General features: G+C 37.9%; 3 protein-coding genes across 6 annotated transcripts; 1 reads left to right on the top strand and 2 right to left on the bottom strand.

Annotated features, from left to right (window-relative positions):
- Positions 1-4656: 4656 nt before the first annotated feature.
- Positions 4657-6750, bottom strand: LOC125243792. Of its 2 annotated transcripts, none has more exons than XM_048153625.1 (3): positions 5787-6750; positions 5486-5606; positions 4657-5368 (listed from the first exon to the last, which is right to left on the bottom strand). In XM_048153625.1, exons 1-3 carry the CDS (start codon positions 6237-6239, stop codon positions 5316-5318), a joined length of 627 nt encoding a protein of 208 aa, XP_048009582.1. In that variant the 5' UTR covers positions 6240-6750; the 3' UTR covers positions 4657-5315. The 2 variants fall into 2 exon arrangements, with proteins under 2 accessions (XP_048009582.1, XP_048009581.1); XM_048153624.1 differs by having other exon boundaries at positions 4673-5368; positions 5486-5666; positions 5787-6733.
- A 60-nt stretch (positions 6751-6810) lies between these two features.
- Positions 6811-16976, bottom strand: LOC125243793. Of its 2 annotated transcripts, none has more exons than XR_007179124.1 (2): positions 16932-16976; positions 6811-8105 (listed from the first exon to the last, which is right to left on the bottom strand). XR_007179124.1 is itself a non-coding variant. In XM_048153626.1 (2 exons), exons 1-2 carry the CDS (start codon positions 8700-8702, stop codon positions 7917-7919), a joined length of 651 nt encoding a protein of 216 aa, XP_048009583.1. In that variant the 5' UTR covers positions 8703-9105; the 3' UTR covers positions 6811-7916. The 2 variants fall into 2 exon arrangements, 1 of the variants encoding a protein (XP_048009583.1); XM_048153626.1 differs by lacking the exon at positions 16932-16976 and adding an exon at positions 8241-9105.
- On the top strand, positions 10044-11244 carry LOC125243794. Of its 2 annotated transcripts, none has more exons than XM_048153628.1 (4): positions 10044-10204; positions 10412-10559; positions 10690-10798; positions 10990-11244. In XM_048153628.1, exons 1-4 carry the CDS (start codon positions 10126-10128, stop codon positions 11113-11115), a joined length of 462 nt encoding a protein of 153 aa, XP_048009585.1. In that variant the 5' UTR covers positions 10044-10125; the 3' UTR covers positions 11116-11244. The 2 variants fall into 2 exon arrangements, with proteins under 2 accessions (XP_048009585.1, XP_048009584.1); XM_048153627.1 differs by having other exon boundaries at positions 10690-10810.
- Positions 16977-20369: the final 3393 nt, after the last annotated feature.

The following is a 20369-nucleotide window of genomic DNA, read 5'->3' as shown; positions in this document are numbered from 1 at the left end:
ATGTATATATAGACCTCCTCAAGTGCTGATTGGGTAGATCATTTGAACATGTTCCTCTCGAACTTTGTTAATAAAACTTTTTATGAGATTAATGCTTACTCTTTACTCTAAACTCAATTTAAAGGACAGTGAGTGTTTGTAATACCTTCTGATTGCAATCTATAGTGTGGATTTTGGTGAAATAAGGAGGCAGAAATATAGCTTTTTATAATATGTTAAACACTAAACTTGCTTAGCATTTCTCATGTAGGTAAACACTTTATTCTTATAAAAAAATCTCGAAACGCATACAAATGCCACTGTTATTTTTAGTTATGCACGAGACAGAATGCAGATGTTTATGGTGGATCTCCGTCATCGGAAGACAGCGGGATATGATCACATAATATGAGTGATGTATCTGCAGTGAATCATCTGCCTGTTATTCATAATCATAAATCCCAGAAAATAGGCAGCATTAAGAGCTTTTGGAGTTGCATTATACTCAGTTAGTTACGATAATTTAGTTTTGGTGTGTGCACATTTGGAGCCCTAATGGATGGTGAGAATGCGAAGGCCTGTGATCACAAATAAACCGGAGCAGATGCAACAGAATATAGTATATACTGTATATAGAATTGTTACGGTTGCTTGTATACAAAGCACACGACGAGGAGATAGAGTAACTATAAGTCTTTACTTGAAGAGAAACAGGAATCCAAAGGAACATACACCAACATAACATGAACAATACCGGACAACACAAGACTAGAAACACAGGGTATATATACACAAGGGACTAACAAAGGAACTAAACTAGGTGACAGGATAATTAACAAGGAACAGGTGAATCAAATGAACTAATTAACAGAACGGGGAAACTAGATCACAGGGGCAGACAGAGACATGACATGTGACATTTCGCCCCCTCCCGGATAGGCGCGTCCTCGCGCCGTAAGAGTACAGAGGAGGGAGGGAGGGGGTTCTGGAGGAGGGCGGAGTACAAACAAAACAGCAAAAGAAAAGAGTCCATAGAACATAATGACAGTCCAAGGGGGAGTGGAGGGTGGGAGGAGCCAGGGGGAAGCCAGGAGCAGGAGGAGCCAGATGTTACCCCAGAAGCCAGCCAGGACGAGGCCCCAGGGTAGAGTCGCAGGTGGGAGGAGCCATGGTGGAGTCGGCTTGGGGGCAGACGACACCCTGGGGACGACCAACGGAGATTCAGCTGGAGACCCAGATGTAACTGACGAGCCGACGAGCCCACGCGCAGCCGATGGTTCTGGAGACCGAGGAGGAGCCATGGCGACGAGCGTCCGAGGAGGAGGCGGACGTCCAGCGGGCAGAGGCTGAGCCGGTGGGACCGAGGATGTAGGCGGAGCTGGAGGGAAGGAGGAGCCAGACGGAGCCGTAGGTGCAGGCAGGTGGACGACTGACCAAGGCGGAGCCGGAAAGACGAGGGAGCCCGGAGAAGCCGTATGGCCGATGGTGTCCGGTGGAGCCGAGGGAGGGAGGAGCCAGGGTGACGCCGAAGTGTCGACGGGCCGAGGTGGAGCAAGGGGCGTGGAGGCTGGAAGTGGAGGCAGGGGATCCTCTTGAGTAGATGGAGTGGAGGAGCTGAAGATGCTCGACATCCCCACCTGGCATGTGGGAGATGTCGAGCAGCTGAAGGGCAGAGGTGATGGTGGGGCTGACGAACTGGCTGAGAAGCTGGGTGATAGAGGAGGCGGGAGAGGGAGGCTGGGTGGGCAGACGGGGAACTCAGGAGACGTAGGAGAACTGGAGAACAAGGGAGAATGGTCCTCATGGAGCTCAGGAGATTCATTAAAAACAGGGAAGTCAGGGGAATGGGAAATTACCTCTCCGGAAAAATCTATTAGATCACTCAAAAAAATGTCTCTCAGTTCCTCAGCATAGTTGCCAGTGTCAGTCATAGTTTTTGCCGTGGTGGTGTTGTGGGTGGAGCTTTCCTCCCAGCCCCCGAGCTCCACAAGCACTCCAACGACGTCAGATGATGTTACCGGCTCGCGCACCTGGTCAGACCCTTGCTGTGAGGTTGGCTCCGGGGCGATGGTACTGTCCGATCCTTTCCTCGGTCCTGGCTCATCCATCGCGGTGGGCTGGCCTCCTCGGTCTGCGGTGGGCTCGTGAAACATCTTCGTTGTGACGTTCGTCGATGGTGGCTGACTGGCTTCTGGCAGTGGAGTGGGGCTGGCGGCGAAGTCATCCAACACGGGGCCGACGGTGACAGGTGAATCGTTACTCACCAGCACCCACTCCACGAGTGCGGCGAAGTTCTTCTGAGGACCGCTCCCTGGGAGGCGTGCTCGGGACCGCTCACTTAGGCTGTAGAGATAGAGTACACGGAGCGTGCTGTCAAGATAGTGTGTACGGCACGCCAGCTCCAAAAACTCCAGGGTGTGAGCCTCCAGGGAGCGGTCCCTCTGCTCCAGGCGAAGAATGGCGACATCAGGGTCCATGACGAAAAACAAAGGGGAAAAACAAACAAAAAGAAAATCGCCGCAAAAAACTGTCTTGGTCCGGTATTCTGTTACGGTTGCTGGTATACAAAGCACACGACGAGGAGATAGAGTAACTATAAGTCTTTACTTGAAGAGAAACAGGAATCCAAAGGAACATACACCAACATAACATGAACAATACCGGACAACACAAGACTAGAAACACAGGGTATATATACAAGGGACTAACAAAGGAACTAAACTAGGTGACAGGATAATTAACAAGGAACAGGTGAATCAAATGAACTAATTAACAGAACGGGGAAACTAGATCACAGGGGCAGACAGAGACATGACATGTGACAAGAATATCTTGGGCCACCATTCTAATACAATAATATTCTTCAAATACTTTGGACTACCATGTACGTAAATACCATGCAGATGGCACTCATTCAGTACTATGGTATATATCAAGCAGCATTTGAATTGTGTCAAAGCTCTTTGGTTTTTCATGTGAATTTTGGTGTGCACAGTAGTTCTGTAGTTCTGTATGGACCCTTTACAGGTGCTGGTCATATAATTAGAATATCATCAAAAAGTTGATTTATTTCACTAATTCCATTCAAAAAGTGAAACTTGTAAATTATATTCATTCATTACACACAGACTGATATATTTCAAATGTTTATTTCTTTTAATTTTGATGATTATAACTGACAACTAAGGAAAATCCCAAATTCAGTATCTCAGAAAATTAGAATATTGTGAAAAGGTTCAATATTGAAGATACCTGGTGCCACACTCTAATCAGCTAATTAACTCAAAACACCTGCAAAGGCCTTTAAATGGACTCTCAGTCTAGTTCTGTAGGCTACACAATCATGGGGAAGACTGCTGACTTGACAGTTGTCCAAAAGACAACCATTGACACCTTGCACAAGGAGGGCAAGACACAAAAGGTCATTGCAAAAGAGGCTGGCTGTTCACAGAGCTCTGTGTCCAAGCACATTAATAGAGAGGCGAAGGGAAGGAAAAGATGTGGTAGAAAAAAGTGTACAAGCAATAGGGATCACCGCACCCTGGAGAGGATTGTGAAACAAAACCCATTCAAAAATGTGGGGGAGATTCACAAAGAGTAGACTGCAGCTGGAGTCAGTGCTTCAAGAACTACTACACACAGACGTATGCAAGACATGGGTTTCAGCTGTTGCATTCCTTGTGTCAAGCCACTCTTGAACAACAGACAGCGTCAGAAGCGTCTAAAGACAAAAAGGACTGGACTGCTGCTGAGTGGTCCAAAGTTATGTTCTCTGATGAAAGGAAATGCAAAATTTACTTTGGAAATCAGGGTCCCAGAGTCTGGAGGAAGAGAGGAGAGGCACACAATCCACGTTGCTTGAGGTCCAGTGTAAAGTTTCCACAGTCAGTGATGGTTTGGGGTGCCATGTCATCTGCTGGTGTTGGTCCACTGTGTTTTCTGAGGTCCAAGGTCAACGCAGCCGTATACCAGGAAGTTTTAGAGCACTTCATGCTTCCTGCTGCTGACCAACTTTATGGAGATGCAGATTTCATTTTCCAACAGGACTTGGCACCTGCACACAGTGCCAAAGCTACCAGTACCTGGTTTAAGGACCATGGTATCCCTGTTCTTAATTGGCCAGCAAACTCGCCTGACCTTAACCCCATAGAAAATCTATGGGGTATTGTGAAGAGGAAGATGCGATATGCCAGACCCAACAATGCAGAAGAGCTGAAGGCCACTATCAGAGCAACCTGGGCTCTCATAACACCTGAGCAGTGCCACAGACTGATCGACTCCATGCCACGCCGCATTGCTGCAGTAATTCAGGCAAAAGGGGCCCCAACTAAGTATTGAGTGCTGTACATGCTCATACTTTTCATGTTCATACTTTTTTTTTAGTTGGCCAAGATTTCTAAAAATCCTTTTCTTTGTATTGGTCTTAAGTAATATTCTAATTTTCTGAGATACTGAATTTGGGATTTTCCTTAGTTGTCAGTTATAATCATCAAAATTAAAAGAAATAAACATTTGAAATATATCAGTCTGTGTGTAATGAATGAATATAATATACAAGTTTCACTTTTTGAATGGAATTAGTGAAATAAATCAACTTTTTGATGATATTCTAATTATATGACCAGCACCTGTATATCAGGTGTCCTATTAGAGTCTCCAAGTGTCCTTTTCAGATAGACACTTAAAAGCTTGCTGAAAATACAGTTTCATCAGAATCATCCTCAAACTTAAACCAGAACTTAGTAAAACATGTATCTTTATTTCAAATATGTTTCAAACCTCTCAAATCCCTTATTTTCTTTTTCTTGAAAGTATCGTACAAAAAATAATAGTCATTTTTCAGTCTATTTGAGCCTCTCTAAAACTGTTCCTGTACTACTATGAGTCAAGAAATTGTCAAAATCTGCTTTCAAACAAGACCAGGATTTTGCCTGTAGACCGAAGGATTCAAAAGCTGCAGCCATTTCATGTTGGGAATATGTCATTTTTGGCTAGTGGGGGTGCTGTTTAAAGGGTTAATAAACATCTTTATTTCTGTGTTGTGAAAATTTACCTCCTGCCTTGAGGAAACATTTAAGGTCAACTGCAACCAAAACCAGTTGGTCAATGTACACTCAATGCTTAAGTTTAACCCTATATCCTCACATACCTTCAGATTTAGCAAAAAAAAAAAAATGACAGAAATCAGTTGCAAAGTGTATTTTATTTAACAAACTTACAAAACAGTACACAAGCCAATAGCATGAAAGATAACAATGAGTGAATGTAGGCAGCACATTGTGCCATGTTACATAAGGCAGTGCACTGAATGACAGGATGTGGTTTTCACCATGATGTCAATACTTCTGAGAAACAAATGCACTTTGTAGAACAGTTGGATGAGGATGTGCTGCAAAACATTTTATATTTATTTCCTTTTCTTTTTTAAAATTTTGTGAACATTAAATGATTTTTTGGCAAGATCTGAATAAGAAAAAAAGTTTCATTTATGACCGTTCAGACGCACCTCTGCTTTCATCCTCAATTAATGAAGATTGTTCAGGAGGGGGTACTGAACGTTGAGCAAGGTCCCCCATTTCCTGATCATCTACTTCGGTTCGTGCTTCCTGCTGCTTGTTCCAGCACGTCTTACATCCAAAGGCAAACAGACACACAGAGCTCAGAAACAGCATGACCAGTGCAAATATCTGAAGTGAAAATTTGTGTTATACCAGTTTGAAGCATATGACAAAATCTTTGGTACATTTTATTTAATGGATTTCATCTTCATCCACATCAGACAGAATTGAATCACCCGATTTACTCACCTGAGAAGTATTTCGAAAACCAAAAAATGTCATTTGCTTTTCAGTGATGTTGTTAGGATTGATCAAAGGCTGACACCATGTTGTTGAAGCAGATATATCGGTGTGGACCGTCAGTCCTTCCCATGAGGTTTTTGCACAGGCATAGTATTGCCCATCAAACAACAGCAGCATGATCCAAACAGCAGCTGGAATGATGCAGGTCAAAAAAGAGACCGGACACTTTGTTTTGCATTGTGGGCTTTGAATATAAAACATGAGTGCGCTTGAAAATAGAGCAGGAATCACAAAATACATTGCAGAAAACACACGATTCATCGCTGGATTACAAGGACATGCAAAATCCATCTCCATGAGTTTCTCAAGTCCCACCATTAAAAAGCCAATAATTGCATTTGAATAAAAAGGACTCTCCTTCACTTCGTTTTTCAAGCGTGCTACCCATTCCTTGCTCATTGTCTGTGTTGTTATGGTCGGGAGGTGTACAGTCTAAGAGTGAAACTGATTGCTGGCTGTCTTTTGTGCACTTATGCAAGTAAAATTCACACCTTTCACATCTTCATGTGTCTCGGAGTAAGACTCAGCTCTGTGGTTGCAATTGAGAGATGTGATCCTCTGATAGAGACTGTGCACTCTAGTAAAAAAGTAATATTTAAAAAAAATTTATTTCATACTAAGTATAGTTCAGTATATTAACATATTTACTAACATATTGCTTGAGACTTACTGATTATAATTCATTATAATTATTATAATTATACTTTATTTGGACTACTACAAGTGCACAATGCACTTGCACAATTGCACAATGCACAATTTCTTAATATTGAGCCTGATTGTATGATCACTGTATAATATCAGTCTTTAAATGCAAAATATTTAAAGTGTACCTAAAGTATACTTGCAATAGTTCCACTTTAGCACAATCAGATATGTATATCATAAGTTGGACCTCAGCACTACTTCCACACAATTAAAGCGTATTAGGTACAACAAAGTTGTTCCAATTTAGCAGACTTTAAGTATACCAGTTTAGTATACCAAAAGTACAGTTGCATGTTTTTTAATTACATAAATATGTAAATGTATTAGTAGAATACTTAGCATGAAATAAATGTATTTCAAATACATTTTAGTATATTTATTTTTCACCAGGGTAGTCAACTTTGATGGCACTTATAATATGTAAATAAAGGCCATAATACTACAATTTGAATGTGTCATGGCACATTATATGTAATATGCTAAGTGTATATATGATTGTATGCAAATAAAAGGCCTTGTTAAAATGATCAAATAAACATAACACAAAAATAGTTATGTTTCGGTTTCCTGGGTTACTGATTATGTCCTTGTTTGTTTCTATGGTTACTTATGATTTGCACCTGTATTTCATTATGTTCACATTGTATTCATACTCCCTGTTATGTTCAGTCCCTTTTCGGTTCTCATTTATGATTTATGCATTTCTCATATGTTGTTCCTGTGATCCCCTGAGGATTTTGCATCGTTAATAAAGAGTTTTTGTGTTATCTCCTTCGTCATTGTGTGCTTTACTACAGCTACTACACATAACATATTTAAAGAAGTTATTTATTCATTAATAAACTGTAGTATAGTGTTGGATGTGTTTGTCTGGAGGTACGTGTGTTGCTTTAAGTTCGAGAAGTCACAGGTTCAAGTATTGCCCTAATTTTTTCCCAACATCAAATTGTCTCTCAGTGGATATCACTTAGAAACATCTAAATTACATCTAAATATCTAATGATTTAATATCTGAGTATGTAATCCAAAATGAAAGTAATTCAAAAACAAACTAAACATGGCCTTGCTGTAAATGACAGGAAGTGGTTTGTTACTCTACATGACAGCTGCAAGGTAAAAGCTGCAATATGACACAGTTTCTTTAGAAAATGGCAAAATATGGTTTACTTCTTCAAAAGAGTTTAACACAAAGTTGATTTTTTTTCTGTTGCAACAACACCAAATTATATATAATTAAAAAATACAAACTTTACTAGTGTATTTATTCCATTATATTTAATAATGAGAAGCCTATGAATTTTAAACATGAGGTTTGTGAAAATGAAAAATGTCCAACTATAAAAAATAAAGTCATTTCTGTCCAAGCTGTTAAAATTCATCTCTGTTGTGATCACCAATTGTAGAGACAGTGTCCGGAGCAGTTGATGGGCTCAAATCCTCCATTTCTATTTGTTCATTTTCAAGTTCTTTGGTTCTTATTGGTGTGTGGTACCACCTCCTAACGCCCATCCACATCAGAGGCAGTGAGATCAGGAGCAGTATGCACAGTCCCACTAGCTGAAGAAGTACATTCATGTTTAAAAGAGTACATGAAAACTTGGGACCAGGTAATAATCAACTCATAGAGAAAAATATAGCTTGATCAAACACAACACAATTGTAACAGCATCTTAATTTTATCATCATGCTCACCTGAGAGTTATTTCGATAGCTAAAAAATGTCATTTGCTTTTCTGTGCTGTTGTCACGTTCGATTAAAGGCTGACACCATGTTGTTGAAGCAGTTATATCCGTGTGAACCGTCAGTCCTTCCCATGAAGTCTTCGCACAGGCAAAGTATTGTCCATCAAAGAACAGTAGCATGATCCAGAGAATGGCCGGAGTAAGACAAACTAAAGCGCAGTGCAAACAGCTTGAATAATTGCTGATTTGTGAGCTTTGAATATAAAACAAAAGTGCGAAGGAGAAGAGAGCGGGAACTACAAAATACGCCATTGAGAACAGCAGATTCAGCTTTGGGTTACAAGGGCATGCAAAGTCTATCTCCACAAGCTGCTCAAGTCCCAGCATCACAAAGCCGATAATGAAATTTGAATATAAAGGACTCTTCTTCACCATGTTTTTCAAGCGTCCTATCCATTCCAACTTGCTCATTTTAAGCGTCGATAAGGGGAGAAATGTCTACAATTGATGTGTAAATTGGTCACTGACTGTTTTTTATGCTAAGTGTGTGGAGATGCGTTTGATATACGCCTCTTTTAGGGTGTCATATGAGGCAAACCTCCATCTACATTTTCTGTGTGATACTGACATTTATTCTGTGGTTCTGTGGCACACTAGTTGCTTTAATGCCAGTTTAATGTAGCTCTGTAAAAATAAACGAGTGTCATTAGTGACTCCTGACTGAGTCATGCTGCAATATATAGAGTGTCAGATTCTTAAAAATGCCATGAATCGACAGTGCTTCTATAGAAGCATATGGACAATTCAGAGATGCTCCGCTGTATAGCACATCAGTCTAGGCCTTCTACTCTAAACCTCGTCAAGGTATTTTCATCCTGCTGAATGGTTTTTGGTTTTGAACTTCTAGACACTATTGTGAAAATCTTCTGAGTTAAGCCATTTCATGAAACTCAAACCACACCGTCTGGCATTAGCAATCATTCGCCTGTTGTTGCTATGTTGCAATGTTGTTATTCATCTAGGAGAGATTGGGCTGGTTTAAAGCTTAAAGGGATAGTTCACCTAAAAATCATCATTCATCATTTACTCACCTTCAAGTAGGACATCATTGACTTCCTTAGTGTTTTTTCCATACTATGGAAGTCAATGGGGTCCATCAACTGTTTGGTAACCCATATTCTTCAAAATATCTTCTTTTGTGTTCAGTAAAAAGAAATTCATGCAGATTTGGAACAACTTGAGGGTGAGTATATGATCTTTTTGGTGTACTATCCCTTTAAGACTACTTGTTTCTGAAATGTCTATCGAAATGAATAGGAAATATTCTTCTGCAAACCAAGACACTGAACACATCTGGTGGTAAGCATTTGCAGGGCATTGAAAATTTCCATTATTCTACAACATAACAAAAATACTTTAGTTTACATCTCAATTTATATCTTAATTTTGGTTTTTATTATTGGCAACTGTCAGTAGACATGACTTTATTTTCCAGAAGTAAATTAAAAAAAACAAAAATTCAATAAAAAAGTAAGATGGATAACATATTAAGTTGAATAACATTGTCTACTAAATAAAAATGTATTATTAAGTATGGTTTTTTCCAGTTTAGTTGTGCAATTCTGGCTTTTCCTGCTTTCCATTTGCCAGCAGAACAACATGAACTCTGGAGGAGATTCAGAAATAAAACAGCACAGCTCTCCAACCAATAACCTTTCAAACTACAATTGTGCAATCCTGGTCTTTCCCAAAGCACTGCCTGGGCAAGCCATGTTTGTTCAGATGACATCAGAAGTGAAGCAAGCTTTTGGTAAGGGGAGGATCACGGGGTCAAAAAAGTATAAAAACTGCTGTGGTAACAAACTTTCTATCAAGCATCAGTTTGCTGTGAACCATGATGTCCTTCAAGACTGCACTGGGTCTGCTTTTCTTGGCCGTGTTGGCCGTGGTGGCTGAATCCTCATGGGGCAATGGTACATTTACAAATCTTGTTAATTTTCATTTTGCTTAGCATTATTTTCACTACACTGTCTGCACATTCTCTATAGCTTATTTTTATTTCATTTTAATAACCAACAATAATGCGGGTTAAGGATTTTCTGCCTTCTGCCTTACTTTTAAAGTTAACAATGGTGTACGTTCAAATGAATAATCTATTTTCCATCAAATTGAATCTTCAGGGAATGGAAACTCTTACAATTACGACCTTTCCAAAATGTCTGACCTAAGGAAACTATACAACTCCAAAGTTTTCAAGGCAGAGAGGATGACCAGACCTTTGGAGGGGATGTCTTTCCAAGCAGGCATACTCAGCCACTCTGGAGTCAGGTAAAATCAAGATATAATGAGCAGTTTTGTCATTTTTTTGTGTGTTATATGCATCATGGTGAATACATCTCACTTGTATATTGAGAATGTGTTGAATATTAGGTATGACTTCTGCTGGTTGTGCTTTTAGAGTCACTCTAGAAGACGGCACTAAATGGCTGGTCCATAAAGGAGATGGCTACGGCATCTCATCCCAGACCGTTGTTGTGGCTGCCCGTCATATGAGCAGCAACTGGAAGGCAAGAAATCCTGTAACTGCAACATATATATATATATATAAGACTGTATTTTATCCCTGTATAGTCTGTATTTTTTAGAAATTAGACTTGTTTAATACCTGATGCACTCTCTTGGCAATTTCATTTAACTTTAGAGGATCATTTTGATCTGTGCTAAACCTTTCTTTTCTTTCTTTTTTTCTAATGGACAGATTGTTGAGACAAAAGATTTCCGTGGGAGCAAGACAGTGTCTGATTTTGTGAAGGCTGGAGGAACGAACTACAAACTTTTGTTTGATAACTGCCATAATGCAGCTGACCGGATGATGGATGGTTAAATTCACAATACGATGTAAATAGATTATGAAGAGAGCATCACTTTGATACTTTTTTATGATTCATTTGGTAATACATTCTTTTGACTCTCTTGTGTTTCTTAAATAAATATTTTTTGTTTCAATGGTGAATATTAGTAGGTTATTCATTTAAAAATTAACAGACACAATATTGAAATGACTCAAATCTTAAATGGTTGAAATTGAACATTTAGGCTAATATTAGACATGACTTTTTTGACTAATCATGACTTATTTAGGCTTTTTCATCTGAGCTGCAGATGGCGACAAAGCTATCAGATTTCATTGGTGGTCATGTCAATCGCTGCTGATTGCCTAAGTGCCGAGAAACAAAACAAAATAAAATTAAATTAAATTAAATAAAATGAAATAAAATAATGCAGGCAGCCATTCGCTGTGGGGTGCAGTGTCATGAGCTTTTAAAAATAATACAATTGTGCTTGAGTTTCTGTTACATTTAGCCACTCCAAATCAAGGAAATGGATCAGAGTCACACAACAGAGGACAACAACGCAAGTTGTGCATTAAAACATAATAAAAAATGTCCACAAAATGTTCACCACACTGTTTTCTGATAACTTCGAAATATTGATTGATTAAAATTAATTAAAAACATTGACACCAAATTTTTAATCTACTGATTTTGATCTCTATTTTGAATAGTTTGGGGTAAATTAGAGCATTACTGGAAATTAACAATAGGCTAATGTTTCCATCAAATAAAAAATAATTTATTAAATATAGGAATGAAGTATATATTTAATAAAAAAATTCTATATTTATCATTTTAAACATGGATTAATATCATGTGATGTTTCTAAGAAATACCCCGTGTTGTTTGAAGCATAAGACACTTGTATCGGTCATACAGAACAATTAAATGTTAACATTTTTTATTTCACTTCCTTAAATTCAAATTATATTTATAGCCGTTTGGAGTCACATGTAGAAAACAAATGATCAATTAAATGACAGTTTACGAGCTGAACATACTACAATGGTTCTGTCGCTTTACAACGAAACAAACAAAACACAAGTGATTAGTCATATATCATCCAAAAACAAGCATTAATCATATATCATCGGTGCACATGCACAGAAATAAGTTAATAGTTTTGAATAAATATTTTACATTAACTATTTACTGTGTTCTTGCTCACCTGTACTTGAATGCTGTTTTTTGTTCACTTTCCCCCTTTTAGATTAGTCAGAATAATTATTAAGCAGTGGCTATTTACAATAGCCAACCTCTTTGGCAAATTTATTTAGCTATTTATACTACACTCTCAGAAAATAAAGTACAAAATTGTTCCTTTAGGGGTACAATGGTACAAAGGTACCCTTGTGATCTGTACCTTAAGAGACCAGGGGTGCGTTTCCCGAAAGCATCGTTGGTGAACCATGGTCGTAAGTCCCATTGAACTCTATTGGTAACGACCGAACTTGCGACCATAGTTCGCTTCGGGAAACGCGCCCCAGTTTTGCTTTGGTGACAATTTTGTACCTTTATTTAACAGTGCAAAAATTGACCCTTCAAAAAGGGTACAAAATTGGCTTTGACAGCGTACAATCGTTGACTATAATGAGATATATATAGATTTTACAGACACACACATGCTGAATTAAAATCAGAATTTATTAAATCCTTTTCATTTTCACATTTTATTTTAAACACATTTTTAAACATTCCATATGAGTCCATCTTGCCGGGTGTTAAAAAGTAACACTGAAGCAGTGTTAAAGTTAATGAGATAATTGATTGATGATTGAGTGGTGATTGACAATTAGTGGTGACACTAGCAGAATCACTGAAGAAACAACAAGAGAAAAAGAGAGACACATCTACAACTGACTTCCAGCTGTTAAACATTATTACACTTATTATTAACCAGTTTGATTTTATTTCTGTAATACATCAACAAAAGTTCTTACTGAGAATTAACAGATGTTTAGATGTTAATGTTTTAATGAAAGTTTAGTTTGAAGTCACCATGATGGCGAAAAGCTTCAATTAGGCTTAGTCCAAAAGAGCGCGCATTTAGAAAAGTTTTGATAAATTCTCATATGTTCATGTCTCATTGCTTTACAGAGAATGATCATTTCTGTTTACTAAATTATGTGCTCTCGAGAGTTTTCAGCGCTCTCTCCACTCCCATCACAATAGGAATAGGCATACATCAAAATGAAAAATAAAAAGAAAGAAGAAGAAAAAAAAAAAAAACATTTAGGCCAAACGAGTTACCGTTTTATTTACTTAGCTATACCACGAGCCTATGATATGCGAGTTATCACACCAGCAAGAGTGCTGTTTTTAGGAACATCTGCACAATCGCAAATGTGAAATTTATACAACAGTTCAGTAAAGTTACTGAGTAACTTTTATAGATAGGATACATTGTTTTTACTCCGTCCAAGAAAACAGAACAAACAGCAGAACCGCTGCGTCTCCGAGCAATACGCGTTTTGATCCTCAAAATATCTGCATTTGACAGAATCAGACGAGTAAATGATTCAAGTAGGCTACCCAGTCGTTTGCTAGGTTAAACGAATTAGGATTTTTGAACGACTACTGGCGGTGTTAGTTTCATAGTTAAAAAGTAGAGATTTCATTTTTTTTTTTTTTAAATCATTTCATATTTCAACATTAAAAACATTAATCTCTTAACATAATTTATGCAATTATAATTTGCTTTGTAAGTCCACATGCCATGTCTAAACCGTGTCAATCCAAAAACCATATCAAAAATCAGCACATCAATCTCAACAGTGGTGGCAGTAAAGCTGCATAATTTATTCATTCCGCAGTGCATGCTGGGAGTTTTGTACTATGCTGGCATCCAGCATGCATTGCAACATTAAACTTTTGGATGTCACCATTGTTGAGATTCATATTCTGATTGTTGATGTCTCTGCTGTGCAAGTTATGCAGGAGATCAAAATATTTTATGCATTATAAGGACTTATATATTTTCCTAAATAACTTATTACTGAAACGTTGCTTGTTTGTACGCTGTTGAATCACAGATATAGTATAATCAATAAAGATAAAAAACCCATTAAATCAAAGACTAGACACAGAATTAGATCAGTGAATTAGCCAAGTCCAAGATGATTACAGAATCATCACAACAGCCAAACACCTGATCAACTTTATGTTGGCCTTTTCCTGCCATAATAAATGTGTTTTATAAACACTCAGTTACAGCAGCCAGAGAAAGATAATGTGAATGAGTCAAGAGCACGACTAAGGCAGACACTTGTCACGATGATGGTGACTGCAAACTTCAATACATTTTTATTTTCAATAAAACATCAACATCCATATCTGTTAATTCTCAACAAGAACTTCAGTACATGTATGAAAAAAAATTATGTCAAACTGGTTTGTCACTGAAGTCAGTTGTAGTTCTTGTGTTTCTGCTCGTGACATTTTTCTGGTCTTGTTTCTCTGTCTTTCAGTGATTCTGCTTATCAGGTGTTCATAAAGTTTCTGAATTCACTCACTTCTTTTCATTCACTCACTCTGTCAAGTGGACTATATTAGTGAACTAATGTAGGGAATAGTGAATGAGGGTATAGGGTGTGATTTGGAACAGCCTCTGAGTGTCAACTTTGAGCGACGTTAACTCACAGTATATTCCTGTAGGCTATTTTCTCGAAAATGACAAACATTACCAGGAATGCATTGTTTTCTACAGTATATTATTGTTTTAATGGAAAATGGTTTGTAACTGTCAGAATTTGGCTGTTTTTCTACAGCAAGGTCTAACAGTGTACTGTATATGTGGTTTGAAATCCTATTCAAATTGCATTTCTGGAAATTCGGTTCAGGGAATAAAGCTGCTCATACAAGCCTCCTTGTTGCTGCTGCTGCCTCATGCAGTAGTTCAGTGCGGCGGCTGCACATGGTCATGTTGTAGATAAGATCTTGTAATCTTGTTCAGTTGTTTTACAAATATTGGTGTGTTGACTGCATTCATATTGTTTTTTTAAAAAATGAAACTAAGATCAAACTAACATTTTCTTGAATGTATTGGAAATAATAATTTTTCAATAACTACATACTTGCAATTTTGTTTTTTGCAAAATTTTGCAATTTTCCGTTTTGAATTTAAGGCTATTGGCTATCTAATTTTAGAATGTTTCAGTGCACTACAGAGTTTTTCGCATAATGAAAGTTATATGGATTTTTGTTTTATTTCCCAAATGAATTGTTTATTTAACAGTGGTACATTACCATCACATTCTGGGTTCAGAGTCCAGCCAAATTTAGCACATCTGGGGATTCCCTCTCTAGCCTTGAACCCTGGTGAACATCTGTATTTTAATATGGTATTCTTGCACTGGCTCAACAACAAAACCATTTGATATAACAGGTGCTGTGCATGTTATCTCTGTGTGGAAAGTAAGAGAAACGAGAATAATTAAAGTTGTGCTTTGAATAAAGCACAGAAATCTGTGATCACTGGGTAAAGATACGGAAAAACTAAAAATTAAACAATAGAATGAACCTTTGCATGTTGGAACAGAGTCATTCCACTCGCCCGTCTCTGTGCAGTGTACAAATACATGAGCTTGGTACCGGTATCGGTGCATCCCTAATTAAAATTATTAAATGGATGCTGCTGACTTATTGGAAGAATAAATCCTTCCCAACACCTTCCCCTAAATAAATACTTTTACTATTATTAAACACTCACTAGGCAGTTTATTTCCACTTTTAGAACATTATTTTCATTTTTATTGAGAATAAAAACATTTCTGATGTGATATGTGAACGGAAAATGGTTAAGAGCAATCTTGGCAAAAGGCGGATTCGAAACTACGTCGGTCGCGTTAAATTCCAGATTTGTGAACCTTATTCGCTACTATTGCGCCACTGAAATTGTAGCCAATGTAACAGTCGGGGTGTACGCCCCAAATATTTGCATATGCCAGCCCATGTTCCCAACATTATGAAAGGCATTAGACAAGGGCAGCCAGTAACGTCTGGATAAGGTGAATCAACAGACTAGGTAAGCAAGCAAGAACAATAGCGAAAAATGGCAGATGGAGCAATAATAACTTACATGATCCATGATATCATGATATTTTTAGTGATATTTGTAAATTGTCTTTCTAAATGTTTCGTTAGCATGTTGCTAATGTACTGTTAAATGTGGTTAAAGTTACCATCGTTTCTTACTGTATTCACGGAGACAAGAGCTGTCGCTATTTTCATTTTTAAACACTTGCAGTCTGTATAATTCATAAACACAACTTCATTCTTTACAAATTTCTCCAACAGTGTAGCATTAGCCGTTAGCCACGGAGCACAGCCTCAAATTCATTCAGAATCAAATGTAAACAATATAACAGTATACAATACTCACATAATCCAACGCATGCATGCCGCATGCATGACGAACACTTTGTAAAGATCCATTTGAGGGTTATATTAGCTGTGTAAACTTTGTTTATGCACTGTTCAAGGCAAGCGCGAGCTCAGTGGGCGTGGAGCACAAGAATTAAAGGGCCAGTAGCCCTGAATCGGCTCATTTATAATGATGCCCCAAAATAGGCCGTTAAAAAAATGAATTAAAAAAAACCTATTGGGTATTTTGAGCTGAAACTTCACAGACACATTCAGGGGACACCTTAGACTTATATTACATCTTTTTAAAAAAAGTTCTAGGGCACCTTTAACATTCTTCTGCATACCCCCTCTCTTCCACTTAGACTGCTGCAGTCACACCTTTTCCATTAAGGGACAATATTTTCCCCCTTAATCTGATTGTGCATTAAAGTGCTTTTCTTACCTTTATAAATACCAAGCGGCAACCTCCCCCAGTTTCTCTGAAGCCAATACGGAAGTAACTTAAACTGCGATTCATCGACTGACCGCTAGGGAAAGGCTGCAAAAGGGAGCAGAATCTCATTGACCATCATGTTAAAACAGCCAAGTATACAGCAGAAAAAAACATGTTTACACTCTGGTTCAAATTGTGTTTTGGTCTATACTGCTAATTTTGCCTTTCATGACAACTCTGAGGGGGGTGAATTTTTTTATAACTCGACCGTTTAAATTATATTAAGCCTTAAAGTTCTGCATAATTAAGGGCGTGGTCACTTGAGTGACAGGTGGATTGGTGCTGCTGTCTGTGAGCCGTCATGTTACCTCAGCTAATTCCAGCTGCTGAATTTGGCATCTCAGCCGTATTTATGCCTTTTTTCTGGATTATTTTATACAATATATGGCTTGCTGCATACTTGAGACAGATGTCAGTCTGTGTACATGTGCTCGCATGCGGAACACACGTTGTTGGATCATCGTGGCATTGGCTAAAAGTTTTGATCCTAAGATTTACTACAATGACAAATATACAACTCCGACAGCACTGCTTGGATATTATAACTAAAACTGCTGCACTATTTTGAAAAATTATATTTTGGACACGTGCTCATTAGTTTGAGAGAACATTTGAGAGTTATACAGATATCTGGTACTGTACGTATAGAGTTTTACATTATAAACGATGCTCAGATTGCATCCTTTCTTGAAGAACGATGATGGAGAGCAAATCATTCCTTAGATATGTAATGCAAACGATGGATAATATATAAAGATTTTGTGGATTTAACGCTTTCATGAACAAAAAGTAGTTTTTTTTATGTTTTGAAATGGACATTTTACCCAAGTGCAACGGATTGGATTCATCTCACGGTCTCTTTTTCATTAAAGGTATGAAGTCCCAGTTGATTTTTTGTGTTATTTGCACACCCCACACAAATTAATTAGCCTACTGGTGTTAGAGCATCTAAAGTTATAACGTTATCTTAAAAATCACCGTAGATTGACAGTAAAACTTTAGTACTTTCTACTGGTATTGTTATCTTTATTAATATTTTAGATAGTATCTAAGATAGATATGCTAGGCGGGCGTGGTTTCAGCAACAAGTCGCATGGGCTCCAACTACATCCCGCCTCTTTGCCCATTTTCAGTTATCCTTGAGTGACGTGTGGTCACGTGCAGCTAAGATGGCCACGGCCTCATTTATGCGTCAAAACTACTGTTCAGAACTCTATGGGTGACGTCACGGACAGTACGTCCATATTTTTTTACAGTCTATGATAAATACCTTTATAAAATAAATATTATTTTTAATTAAAAATGTCCAAAAGAGAAATAAGCAATGATGTTAAAACGAGTGATACTTTTAAATATTAAACTAAAACCACCAGTAGGTGGCGGTAAATCACCGTCTTAATGAGTGAGTCAATGAGTCATTCATTCATTCAGTAATGAAGCAAGTGGCAGTATTTTTGAAAGTGTAATTGAATCATTGACTTTCATGTTTTTTTTCACAGCCACGGATTCGTTCACAAAACATCGATATGAGTCGCAGTTCTGCTGTGGCTTTCATTGGAACTAGAGATGCGCCGATTGCAATTTTCTTGTTCGATTCCGATTTCCAATTTTTTGATAGTGTGATCTGCCGATACCTATTTTTGCCGATTCCGATTTTCTTTCTAAGAAACTATAATTGACAGCATATACAAACAAAAAACTACCTTTCTTCAATGCAAAGTTTATTTTCATAAAAAAGTAAAACTCAGTAATAAAATAAGAACAAATAAAAAAAAAGTTGCAAACAACAGCACAAGTAAATGCAGTAGAACAGAGAGCTATGAAACTAAGTTTTTCAGGTTAAGTAGGTTTTTATTCAGGTAAGAAATACTACAGAAATTAAAGTAATCAAATGTAAAATAACACATCCAGTGCTATTTTGCATTGGTTACCCTAATTTCTGTATTCTTTATTGTAAATATTAAATACAGATTCATTCTTACCATTAAAGTTATAAAACGCATTCAGTCAAGAGCAGAAAGTGATTTTCTTTGTCTTTTGTTCTTTAAATAACATGATAGACAGCAGCAGGAATATTGGACTGCTGTCCCTTTAAGAGTTTATGAGTTTATGACTACACAACATGCGTTCTCTTTCTTAGTCATTTACCGATCCAAAACATTCAACGGCTCTGGCAGTCAGTAATCAACATATCTACCCAATCAGCATGAGTGAAAGCATATATATAAACACAGTTGACTCACCCATATTCCTCGACAGTTTTACAGCATCCCTCCACCACCCCGTCTCCTCACACTTGCCTGGTTACTTTCCTAACCAGAATACGGGGGGAGTACTCTGGGTTCGGGTCAAATACTGAGCTTGGAGCCCTCTCCTCGGACAGCACGCCAAATACGCATACTAATATCTGATTATTTGTAAGTGTGAACTCTTGAATTGTGACTCTGTTTGACTACTCTCTCTGTTTGAGACTGAGCGTGACTTGTTCGCTCCACTAATATAGATCAGTGGTGTGCGCGCTTTTGGTGTGAGCGTGAAACCCGCGGGAACCGGAGCGAATGAGACAAGTGAGAGAGGAGGCGCCCGCGCGGGTGTGTGCAGGGGCGTAGTTTGGGGGGGGGGGTTGTTGAGGTAACCCCCCCCCCCCAATATTCAAATGCTTCAGTTACAACCCCCCCAATATTTCAACATGAAAAACACAGTAGATCAAATGAAAAATATGTAGAATTCATTTATTTTGTGAATTCTTCCTTTTCTTCCTAAATTAATCTGACTTCTGAACGAATTGGCTGAATGAACGATTTAAGTGACTCACTCAATAAAAAAACGAAACGCTTCCGCCTATTGGCGGCTTCAATATTTAACATAATTTCCTTCTTTTTAGAATCACTCAGTTATGTTAGAATTTGATGAATGATTATACATAAATTTCATAAAGTTATGAAGGATAGATAGATAGATAGATAGATAGATATTCAGATAGATAGATAGATAGATAGATAGTCCAATAACGCTACACATAAAACAGATTGTTTTTTAATATAAAAAAAAAAAAAAAAAAAAAAAACAGCATACGTTCAACCCCCCCAATGTTGAAACCAAATCTAGGCCATTGGGTGTGTGTCACTTAAGAACGCGCGGCTGACGTTTTTTTACGTCAATTTGACGTCCACACACTGATGTCCAATTGATAATAGACCTAAAAAATGTTTTTAAAAAGAGGAGCTAATAGCCTAATCTTTTATTATCCTCACAACACGTGATGCGCTATGAAATTATCGCAGGGAAAATGTATTATAATATTAATTTAATAATAAAAGAAGCCTAACCCAATAGTAATAATAATAATAGACTATAAGAATGTAACAGGCCTACATAAATTGGAAA

The sequence above is a fragment of the Megalobrama amblycephala genome, linkage group LG13 (assembly GCF_018812025.1).
Source record: "Megalobrama amblycephala isolate DHTTF-2021 linkage group LG13, ASM1881202v1, whole genome shotgun sequence".
Lineage (NCBI taxonomy): Eukaryota > Metazoa > Chordata > Actinopteri > Cypriniformes > Xenocyprididae > Megalobrama > Megalobrama amblycephala.
This window is presented reverse-complemented; position numbering and strand designations above follow the sequence as displayed.

Coding starts and splice junctions, on each gene's coding strand:
- LOC125243792 (XM_048153624.1), bottom strand. CDS start 6,239: ATGAGCAAGGAATGGGTAGCACGCTTGAAAAACGAAGTGAAGGAGAGT. Junction 5,667..5,786: donor GTTTTCGAAATACTTCTCAG/GTGAGTAAATCG, acceptor TTTTCACTTCAG/ATATTTGCACTGGTCATGCT. Junction 5,369..5,485: donor AATTGAGGATGAAAGCAGAG/GTGCGTCTGAAC, acceptor AATGTTTTGCAG/CACATCCTCATCCAACTGTT.
- LOC125243793 (XM_048153626.1), bottom strand. CDS start 8,702: ATGAGCAAGTTGGAATGGATAGGACGCTTGAAAAACATGGTGAAGAAG. Junction 8,106..8,240: donor GCTATCGAAATAACTCTCAG/GTGAGCATGATG, acceptor GTACTTCTTCAG/CTAGTGGGACTGTGCATACT.
- LOC125243794 (XM_048153627.1), top strand. CDS start 10,126: ATGATGTCCTTCAAGACTGCACTGGGTCTGCTTTTCTTGGCCGTGTTG. Junction 10,205..10,411: donor TGAATCCTCATGGGGCAATG/GTACATTTACAA, acceptor TTGAATCTTCAG/GGAATGGAAACTCTTACAAT. Junction 10,811..10,989: donor ACTGGAAGGCAAGAAATCCT/GTAACTGCAACA, acceptor TCTAATGGACAG/ATTGTTGAGACAAAAGATTT.